Raw genomic sequence first — 12414 nt, 5'->3', positions numbered from 1 at the left:
AAAAAGTACAAAACTGAACGTTACTAAAATTACGAAGTAGAAACTTGTTTGTGCATTGGCAAAACATACGGAAAATCAAACTCTAAGGTCGTTAAACACGGGAAGTAACATTTTACACTGAGAGTAGTAACATGTCCATTGCCGGTATTTACCGATGACCGAGCACTTTGCCACTCTTTGTTGAAGTGCTAGATCTAGCACTTCGCCACTTTTTGACAAAGTGCTAGATCTAGCACTTCGTCAGTTTTCGCTAATGTGCTAGATCTAGCACTTTGTCAAAAAGTGGCGAAGTGCTAGATCTAGCACTTTGCCCCGCAACTGTTCCGATTTTGAATTCTTTGTTACATGAGTTGCCTATCCGACCAAGTTGCTATCTTTACGATATATGCTATCATTTGGCTGTTGCTATGGGCGTGGTAATGTTGTTAGATATATCTGCATACATTTGTGTATGTTTGTGTTCACTTGTGTATGAATTCGTGATATTATCTTACTAAATCCCCGTTGTTATCTTCGCAATATATGTGATCATTTGGACGTGCTATGGGCGTGGTCTTGTTGCTAGGCACATTTGCATACATTTTTTGAATGTTTATTCATTTGTCTTTCTATTCCTGTGGTTATCTCTGCAATGTTCGTGATTATTTGGCTGTTGCTATGGACGTGGTCATGTTGCTAGGCAAATTTACATACATTTTTTGAATGTTTACTCAATTAAACCCTGTTATCATTGTGAAAGACAGCACCGTTTGGCTGTTGCTATGGGCGTGGTCATGGTTGCTAGGGTATTTGCATACATTTTTTGAATGTTTACTCACTGCCTACCAGATGATGTTATAATATTTGACCAAAATATACTGCCATTTGGTTGTTGCTAAGGGTGTGGTCATGGTTGCTAGGGCCAATTTTGTCAAAATCTCACTAAGTTTCAGACTCCGTGACCAAGTACTTTGTGAGATATATTTTTGACCAAAAATGGACATTCTTACACCTAATTTGCATATCACTCATGCAATCATTGTATGCTTAATATTTCTTCGTCCATACATCCGTAGATGCATTCCCATTAAATTTCAGCCCATCTGCTCAGTAGTTTTGGAATTATAGATTTTTAACCAAAAAGACACATTTTTAGCCCTAATTTGCATTTTACTGGTGGAATCATGTCATGAACAAATCTTACTTTACACCCAGTTAAGAATGTTCCCACTAAATTTTGCACCAATCTCCCCAGTAGTTTCTGAGTTTAAGTTTTTTGACCAAAAATCACATTTTTTTACCCAAATCACACACCCGTGATGCGATCATTTTGATTTGAACAATTTCCCAACTAGACACCCAAGGTAATGCACCCAACAAATTTCATGGCAATCGGTTCAGCGGTTTTTTGACTTTAAGTTCTTTACACACGCACACACACACACACACAACAGACAGACAGACGCCAGAGATGCATATAGCACTACTGAACCTCAGTTCAGTTGTGCTAATAAAAGTGAAAGCGTTCCCCTGGGTTAGTTTCTCAATCTAGTAATAACAAGTGTTCTGCATTGAGAGCATACACCCAATACAAAAGTCTCAATAATTTTAGGTGCAGACACTTGAATACAGTTTCTAGATACAAAATATGATGTTCTTGAGTAATTTGCTATTTCATGTTGAAAGTGGCAGTCAAGGTCAAAGATCAAGTTGTGAAAATAAAGCTTGATAAAATTTGTATAGACAGTTCAATTGAGTCTCATTCAACTTCTTCAGTTACGATAGAAAGACAAATGATCACTGTTAGACTTTGAAAATGTTGGTCAAGGTCAAAGGTCTACCTAGTCTTCTACATACCTATAGTCTTACTACAAACATAGTGTAAGTACATACCTAGTCTTAGCAGCTACATAATATTAGTACACACCTAGTCTTACTACACACCTAGTCTTAGTACACACCTAGTCTTAGTACACACCTAGTCTTAGTACGGACACCTAGTCTTACTACACACCTAGTATTAGTACATACCTAGTCTAACTACACACCTAGTCTTAGTACATACCTAGTCTTAGTACATACCTAGTCTAACTACACACCTAGTCTTAGTACACACCTAGTCTTACTACACACCTAGTCTTAGTACACACCTAGTATAGTACATACCTAGTCTAACTACACACCTAGTCTTAGTACACACCTAGTATAGTACATACCTAGTCTAACTACACACCTAGTCTTAGTACGGACACCTAGTCTTAGTACACACCTAGTCTTAGTACACACCTAGTCTAACTACACACCTAGTCTTAGTACATACCTAGTCTTAGTACATACCTAGTCTTAGTACGGACACCTAGTCTTACTACACACCTAGTCTTAGTACACACCTAGTCTTAGTACACACCTAGTCTTAGTACACACCTAGTCTTACTACACAACTAGTCTTAGTACACACCTAGTCTTAGTACACACCTAGTCTTAGTACACACCTAGTCTTAGTACGGACACCTAGTCTTAGTACGGACACCTAGTCTTACTACACACCTAGTCTTACTACACACCTAGTCTTAGTACACACCTAGTCTTACTACACACCTAGTCTTAGTACACACATAGTCTTAGTACACACCTAGTCTTAGTACGGACACCTAGTCTTAGTACACACCTAGTCTTAGTACACACCTAGTCTAACTACACACCTAGTCTTAGTACATACCTAGTCTTAGTACATACCTAGTCTTAGTACGGACACCTAGTCTTACTACACACCTAGTCTTAGTACACACCTAGTCTTAGTACACACCTAGTCTTAGTACACACCTAGTCTTAGTACACACCTAGTCTTACTACACAACTAGTCTTAGTACACACCTAGTCTTAGTACACACCTAGTCTTAGTACACACCTAGTCTTAGTACGGACACCTAGTCTTAGTACGGACACCTAGTCTTACTACACACCTAGTCTTAGTACACACCTAGTCTTACTACACACCTAGTCTTAGTACACACATAGTCTTAGTACACACCTAGTCTTAGTACGGACACCTAGTCTTACTACACACCTAGTCTTAGTACACACCTAGTCTTAGTACACACCTAGTCTTAGTACGGACACCTAGTCTTACTACACACCTAGTCTTAGTACACACCTAGTCTTAGTACACACCTAGTCTTAGTACGGACACCTAGTCTTACTACACACCTAGTCTTAGTACGGACACCTAGTCTTAGTACATATGTAGAATTGGTACATACATAGTATAGTACACACCTAGTCTTACTACACACCTAGTCTTAGTACGGACACCTAGTCTTACTACACACCTAGTCTTAGCACATACCTAGTCTTAGTACACACCTAGTCTTACTACACACCTAGTCTTAGTACATACCTAGTCTTACTACACACCTAGTCTTAGTACATATGTAGTATTAGTACATACGTAGTATAGTACACACTTAGTATAGTACATACCTAGTATAGTACATACCTAGTCTTAGTACATACCTAGTATAGTACATACCTAGTATTGTGCATACCTAGTCTTAGTACATGTACATACGTAGTATTAGTACACACCTAGTCTTAGTACATACCTAGTATAGTACATACCTAGTCTTAGTACATACCTAGTATTGTACATACCTAGTATAGTACATACATAGTATAGAACATATCTAGTCTTAGTACATACCTAGTCTTAGTACATACATAGTATTGTACATACCTAGTATAGTACATACCTAGTCTTAGTACATACCTAGTCTTAGTACATACCTAGTATTGTACATACCTAGTATAGTACATACCTAGTATAGAACATAACTAGTCTTAGTACATACCTAGTCTTAGTACATACCTAGTATTGTACATACCTAGTATAGTACATACATAGTATAGAACATATCTAGTCTTAGTACATACCTAGTCTTAGTACATACATAGTATTGTACATACCTAGTATAGTACATACCTAGTCTTAGTACATACCTAGTCTTAGTACATACCTAGTATAGTACATACCTAGTCTTAGTACATACCTAGTCTTAGTACATACCTAGTATAGTACATACCTAGTCTTAGTACATACCTAGTCTTAGTACACACCTAGTCTAGTACATACCTACTCTTAGTACATACCTAGTATAGTACATACCTAGTATAGTACATACCTAGTCTTAATACATACCTAGTATAGTACATACCTAGTATAGTACATACCTAGTATAGTACATACCTAGTATAGAACATACCTAGTATAGTACATACCTAGTCTTAATACATACCTAGTATAGTACATACCTAGTATAGTACATACCTAGTATAGTACATACCTAGTATTGTACATACCTAGTATAGTACATACCTAGTCTTAGTACATACCTAGTCTTAGTACATACCTAGTATAGTACATAACTAGTCTTAGTACATACCTAGTATAGTACATAACTAGTCTTAGTACATACCTAGTATAGTACATACCTAGTCTTAGTACATACCTAGTATAGTACATACCTAGTCTTAGTACATAACTGGTGTTAGTACATACCTAGTCTTAGTACATACCTAGTATAGTACATACCTAGTATAGTACATACCTAGTATAGTACATACCTAGTCTTAGTACATAACTGGTGTTAGTACATACCTAGTCTTAGTACATACCTAGTCTTAGTACATACCTAGTATAGTACATACCTAGTATAGTACATACCTAGTATAGTACATACCTAGTATAGTACATACCTAGTCTTAGTACACACCTAGTTTTAGTACATATCTAGTATAGTACATAACTAGTCTTAGTACATAACTAGTCTTGGTACATACCTAGTATAGTACATACCTAGTATAGTACATACCTAGTATAGTACATACCTAGTATAGTACATACCCAGTCTTAGTACATAACTGGTGTCAGTACATACCTAGTATAGTACATACCTAGTATAGTATACATACCTAGTCTTAGTACATACCTAGTATAGTACATACCTAGTATAGTACATACCTAGTATAGTACATACCTAGTATAGTACATACCTACTCTTAGTACATCACTGGTACATATGTAAAAAGGATTATGATAATTTGAAAAATTCTAAACCTTATTTTGAAAATATTTTAAGATTTTCTAGATAGGGTCCTATCTGGCATAATTCCCCTTGTACAGTACACTGTATATTTTCCCCACAGAGAATAAACTATGGTAGTCTACTAACCATACATCACATGTTATGTAAATAATCTGACATTGGGAAATTATATATTCACTCACTTTATCTATAGTCTTCTTCCTGTTTTCAGCAGTAAATGGAGGCTGCAATCAGAACATGATAAAAATAGATACAATTACTGCATTTAATGTCAAAAGATTAGTTTCTAATATTAAATATTTGGGTTTCCTGCAAGAAAGGAGGGTGCAACAACAGCAGGGAATTTACAACACTTATAGCCATCTCATGTAATGTTACATTATTATTTTCTAATGGTGATATCAGTGGGTATTTTAGCATTATATACACCACCTGTGTATTATGTGACACTGATATCAGTGGGTATTTTAGCATTATATACACCACCTGTGTATTATGTGACACTGATATCAGTGGGTATTTTAGCATTATATACACCACCTGTGTATTATGTGACACTGATATCAGTGGGTATTTTAGCATTATATACACCACCTGTGTATTAAGTGACACTATCAGTGGGTATTTTAGCATTATATACACCACCTGTGTATTATGTGACACTGATATCAGTGGGTATTTTAGCATTATATATACCACCTGTGTATTATGTGACACTGATATCAGTGGGTGTTTTAGCATTATATACACCACCTGTGTATTATGTGACACTGATGTCAGTGAGTGTTTTAGCATTATATACACCACCTGCTGTACATTAACTCTATTTGCCCCTGATGTCAGTGGGTGTTTTGGCATTATATACACCACCTGTGTATTATGTGACATTGATATCAGTGGGTATTTTAGCATTATATATACCACCTGTGTATTATGTGACACTGATATCAGTGGGTATTTTAGCATTATATATACCACCTGTGTATTATGTGACATTGATATCAGTGGGTATTTTAGCATTATATATACCACCTGTGTATTATGTGACACTGATATCAGTGGGTATTTTAGCATTATATATACCACCTGTGTATTATGTGACACTGATATCAGTGGGTGTTTTAGCATTATATATACCACCTGTGTATTAAGTGACACTGATATCAGTGGGTGTTTTAGCATTATATATACCACCTGTGTATTATGTGACACTGATATCAGTGGGTATTTTAGCATTATATATACCACCCTGATATCAGTGGGTATTTTAGCATTATATATACCACCTGTGTATTATGTGACACTGATATCAGTGGGTATTTTAGCATTATATATACCACCTGTGTATTATGTGACACTGATATCAGTGGGTATTTTAGCATTATATATACCACCTGTGTATTATGTGACACTGATATCAGTGGGTATTTTAGCATTATATATACCACCTGTGTATTATGTGACACTGATATCAGTGGGTATTTTAGCATTGTATATACCACCTGTGTATTATGTGACACTGATATCAGTGGGTATTTTAGCATTATATGAGTCAAGTCACACGAAAAGGTACCTAATGGTCAAAATTTTCGATTTTGTGTTTTCATCAAACTATCAGAGTATGTGATGCCAGCTTTCAGACGGAGCTTGGGTTGACCAGTTTTGGAGCCCTTAAGTTGGTTAAAATTTAACCTTTATATGACCCCCTAGGTTTAAGATTTTATACCAAAGCAAACTCCATCTATGTGTGTATACTGGAAAATGTGTTCTGAGATAGGGGAATGCAGACAATTATATCTTTCAATATTCAACCTGAAATGAAAATGTTATCATACTCTATGTCCACCATGTACTTTGACTTGCAACATTGGAAGATTCTAATAAATGAATGGGGTGGAGGGGTGGAGGGGTGGAAAGAGATCAGAAAAGAGATGTTGTAAAACTTTGACAGAAATCTGTGATGAGTTTATAATTATAGTAATGGGTGAATGTGATTATACAAACTGCAACACTAAATAATCATGTACATACAGGTATCCTTGTTATTTGACCTTCTAGAAATGCATAATTCATTCCATCTTCTATCATCTTGATGTATTCTATTCAGTTTCACAGCACAGTACAGTTCAAATGTGGTTTTGAGGGGCAAAACACAGAACAAAGATAGTTTCACCAAAAGAATGTTGTCAGTGTTTTTTATTTACAAAAAGCTAGGAAATGCTAGTCACTTGTACCACATTACAAAGAACTGACCACTATTCAAATTTCGCCATATTGTGGCACCCTAGGTATTAGATCAATGGTACTAATATATGATACATGATCAACAGAATATTTTAAATGAAAAATTACACACAGACACATAGACACAGACACATAGACACAGACACACAGACACACAGACACACAGACACACACACACACACAAACAAACACACACACACACACACACACACACACACACTCAAATATGCAATGTCTATGTTTTCAGAAACTAATTAATGATCATACAATCATCTCCAAGATGCTGTATGGATTTCAGGTACGGCATTAAACTACTGTGGAATAGACTGTATATTAACATTTCTCTTTTGCAGATCAATTCTCACCTCGCCACTGTCAATTTTTACTTGAACAAAGACTGGATCTGAGTTTTATTTACGAAATCTAACAAACTAAACCTAGGAAATGCCTCTAAATAGAACAAAACACTGTACATTAATAATATCTACCCAAATACAATACTGATGTCAAGGAGCTTCATCACCTGGAAGATGAAAACTTTTATCAATATTACTCTTTGCTGACTTATTTACAATATATCAATTAACCCATCATCATGAAAGGAAAGATCCAGCAAATGTCATCAGGATATAAATAACTGCCAATCAGAGAACCGCATTAGCGACAAGCACAAACAGAGGACAATAGCTAAATTTTCATGCATATTCATCTTAAAGGTGATTCAAAATGCTCACATTCACTATCGCTAATTTGCTAGATGACATGTTTGTGAAATGCATTCTGGTTTTAAAACTTTTCAAAAGCGTCTGCAAACACCTTAAAATGACCTTTTTTCAGTCACTTCCCTTCGGATTTACTTCGAGAGTTTTCGGGTATTTCCGGTCCACCTAGACCACGGGATTTTATGACGTCATAATGAGACATGGTTAGCACGTAGCCTATGACGAGCGTAGTCAACAGGTGAATAAAACTCAACAGCATTGTGAAAAAAAATACATTGCTGGTGGTTGTAATAGACATCAGTAAACAAAAACTACACTCTACATGTCTTATTAACCAACATTTACCGATATTTACTCACACTTTCTGACTAATTGGCAGTGTCTGTGGGTATAAATGCTAAAATATGATCTCCCCATATCATGGCAAAATAAATCAAAACGGCTAGACTAGATATATATAAACACTTGTAATGTCGCGTGTTTCACATTCATTGACTTTTATTTATCTGATTTTTTATTATTTGCCGACAAGAAGCATTACGATACCATCTTGACGTTTGACAGCATCCCCGGGCCAAGGACGGCATATTTTAGCCCAATCGTACGCGCATCGCCTTTTGAACAGTGCATTCAACAACAAAGTAAACATATTTCATCTTGAATAAATATACTAGCTATTAGAATACCAATGGGAAACTTCAAGAAGGCGTATCGGGACATGTGCCACAATATATTTGTTGGTCCCATAATACACTAATTGATTCAATTTGCTCCGAGCATATGGAAATACGCTCTGAGTCATTGCATCATGTAAATGGAACTGTGACCGACCTAATTTTGTTGTCCATATATAAAATGAGACTGACCTGTAAATTTTTCACAGTTTTCGTTGTGGTCTTGTATTGTCACATGTTTGGCTTGTGAACACAAGTTTACATCTATTATTGTCTAGGGCGTAATACTCTAGTCCGAGTCTGAAACCCATATAAAACCTAAGAAACTCGCATTCGGATCGGACAGAACAGAAGTAGGTCTCATCGACTTGTTGGGGACTCGAATTATTGCTTGTTTTTATCACTGTATACAGGTGATTATTATATATCGGTAGAGGGGTAGTGTTGTCAAGTTTTGTGCAGTCACCGCGGCCGCGGCAGTAAGCTCATACTAGGATAGTTCCGCCGATCAAAGCTGAAGCAGTGTATGTACAATGTACGTATGGAATCGGGAGAGCACAGCGCACATTCGTGTCGGGTTAAATTTATCCACGTGTTGATGTAATCCATATTTATCAATCAGATATATTGTAAAATTCTTCAAGTCGTACAGAAATAACGTCTCTAAATTCAAAACAAACCCTGGGAAACGGGACCGGACGTGGCTAGCCAAGTATCTAGTTGCAGGCTTTCTTTCATAACCATGTGCTGGGGTCACGACATTGATTGCCGACGTCAATATTGTCCAATCATATTTGATATCATGAACACATCGCGATATTTGATTTGTTGGTTTCCTAAACTGTACACTTCGAATACCATGATTCGTTACAGAATTCTTCTAATGAATATTAAATAGGCCGCTTGTTGCATTAAATTAAGTGATATCGCAACAAGGGAAACCATACAAGTTTTCTTCCAGACGAGTTGCTAAAGTCATGTAAATGACAACACTAAACTCACGAAATTTCCTCAATTCTTTACAATTTTATTGCTGATGATATGGCAATCTAATAGCTAGTATATTTATTCAAGATAAATATGTTTACTTTGTTGCTAAATGCGCCGTTCAAAAGGCGACATCAGTGAGTATAGTCGAGTATAGTGGGCTATAATATGCTGTCGATACCATGCCTATCGAAGATATTGTAATGCTTCTCCTCGGCAAATAATTAAAAAAATCAGATAAATAAATTGAAACACGCGAGCGACATTACAAGTGTTTATGTATATCTACACTGTAGTCTAGCCGTTTTGATTTATTTTGCCATAATATGGGGAGATAATATTTTAGCATTTATACCCACAGACACTGCCAATAAGTCAGAAAGTGTGAGTAAATATCGGTAAATGTTGGTTAATAAGACATGTAGAGTGTAGTTTTTGTTTACTTATGTCTGTTACAACCACTAGCAATGTATTTTTTCACAATGCTGTTGAGTTTTGTTCACCTAGTGACTACGCTCGTCATAGGCTACGTGCTATCCATGTCTCCTTATGACGTCATAAAATCCCGTGGTCTAGGTGGGACCGGAAATACCCGAAAACTCTCGAAGTAAATCCGAAGGGAAGTGACTGAAAAAAGGTCATTTTAAGGTGTTTGCAGACGCTTTTGAAAAGTTTTAAAACCAGAATGCATTTCACAAACATGTCGTCTAGCAAATTAGCGATAGTGAATGTGAGCATTTTGAATCACCTTTAAGGAGGGGCTTGTAAAAATAACCACCAATGCGTTAACTGAAATGTGTGAATGACAACGTCTACACACTCATCAAACACAATTACCATAAACCGATAAGACATAGTAATGACGTAACATGTGTTTGTCAACATCTGCATGCAGAGATTGAATATATTAAAGTATATATATGCATACATGGCCCAACCCACTGCTTAACATAATCTCAATGGAATGTTCGGTCTGAAAAGGACATTTGCTAGACTGTTTGGGCAAGCCCTCACTGCGAACTTCGTTTGCTTATAGTATCGAAAGAAAGCCCGAACGTCTAGCAGCAAGACTAGACTTCACTGTGCTTTGTCATTTTTACCTCCCGTAAGGGTACGGGAGGTATTAAAAGGGGGATGTCTGTCTGTGTGTCTGTCATGCATCTGTCTGTGTGTGTGTGTGTGTGTGTGTGTGTGTGTGTGTGTGTCTGTCTGTCTGTCTGTGTCGCCATTTTCTTAGAAACAGGTGACTCAATTACAATGAAATTTAGTACCTATAATGTTTGGGGTAATGGCTAGGCCTGATTAGTTTTTGGGCAAGATCTGTTCATGTTAATTAGGGAAATTTGCATATCAATGAAATCAACTAATTAAGCAATATCTTAAGACTGCATACTTCAATTTCAATATAATTTAGTATATTCGTTAAACATAACAACATAAATTTGTCCTATAAAATTTGTTGATGTACCTTACAGCGTTAATGAATAATTTGCATAATTAATGATTTTTGGTAATTAGGCTATATCTTACGACTGCATACTTCAATTTCATTACAATTCAGTACATACATTAACCATAACAAATTGTGTATGTCCTATAAAGTTTGTTGATATACCTTACAGTGTTAATGAATAATTTGCATAATTCATGAGTTTCGGTAATTAAGATATATCATAAGAATGCATACTTGAATTTCAATATCATTTAGTACATACGTTAACCATAACAACATACATTTGTCTTATAAAATTTGTTGATATAGCTTACAGTTTTAATGAAAAATTTGCATAATTAATTATTTTAGGTAACTAGGCTGTATCTTAAAAATCCAACCTTCAAATTTTGTATATAGTACGCACCTGTCCTATGAAGTTTGTTGCTACAACTTTTACCTTTAATGAGTATTTTGAATAATGAACGATATTCAGTAATCAATACACTCTTCAAATTCCGTATAATTTGGCACATACATTAAGAAAGCCTGTTACCATATTTTTTAGTTTAATGAGCTATGCACTATTTGCATAATTAGTGATTCTCTTACGGGAGGCATTCAGTTTAAATCTGGTAGCATGTTGGGTTCATGGGTAAAGGGAGTGTCTACCTCTTTTTGAGAGGGAATCCCTAGATGTCAGTACCAAGTGCCCTTGAAAAGAAATGCTGCCATCCATTTCCGAAAAGTCAAAATTATCATTTTTGACTAAAACATTTACTGTAACAACATCTGCCACTAGCAAAAATAGAAAACGAAGCACACCAACTCCATGTTAAAAAGTCCCTAGGTACATACACAACATTTCAAAGCACTTCAACAGCTGATTTCAGAGAAGATGTAAATAGAAAAGGTTGGCTGGTTGATAATATACAATCCACCTAACCCTTAAAGTGTACATGCAAAGGTACATACTTTTTTTTCGTAATTCTGTTTATTTTGCCATAAAAATAAAGGAAATCGGGTTTGTAATAGTACAATATAATTCTAACACGAGAAATTGCGCGAAAAATGAGGCACTCTCGGCTCAGTCACAGAGCACCTTCAGGTAAGTACCTCTCATTTGCATATGGATAGGACAGGATTTGGAACTTTATGACGTCAATGCAGGAACACAAACGCATTCGTCAGTGTATCTTTACATGTAAAGCCATTATGGTCGAACCAGAAGGTCAACTTCAAAACCTGTTTTCGCCAGAACCCGACGTTGAATA

At 36.0% G+C, this 12414-nt stretch overlaps 1 protein-coding gene across 1 annotated transcript in view; it reads right to left on the bottom strand.

Annotated features, from left to right (window-relative positions):
- The window catches only part of LOC144448767 (ribosomal protein S6 kinase beta-1-like), a 78794-nt gene that overhangs the window by 27278 nt on the left and 39102 nt on the right, over positions 1-12414 (bottom strand). Inside the window, exon 10 of the mRNA XM_078139045.1 lies at positions 5264-5305. Coding sequence (XP_077995171.1) covers positions 5264-5305 — 42 coding nt within the window. The remainder of the gene's footprint in view (positions 1-5263; positions 5306-12414) is intronic.

This window comes from Glandiceps talaboti, chromosome 18 (genome assembly GCF_964340395.1).
Source record: "Glandiceps talaboti chromosome 18, keGlaTala1.1, whole genome shotgun sequence".
In the NCBI taxonomy this organism is placed as follows: domain Eukaryota; kingdom Metazoa; phylum Hemichordata; class Enteropneusta; family Spengelidae; genus Glandiceps; species Glandiceps talaboti.
The sequence above is the reverse complement of the archived record's forward strand: the minus strand, read 5'-3'. Positions and strand labels throughout refer to the sequence as shown.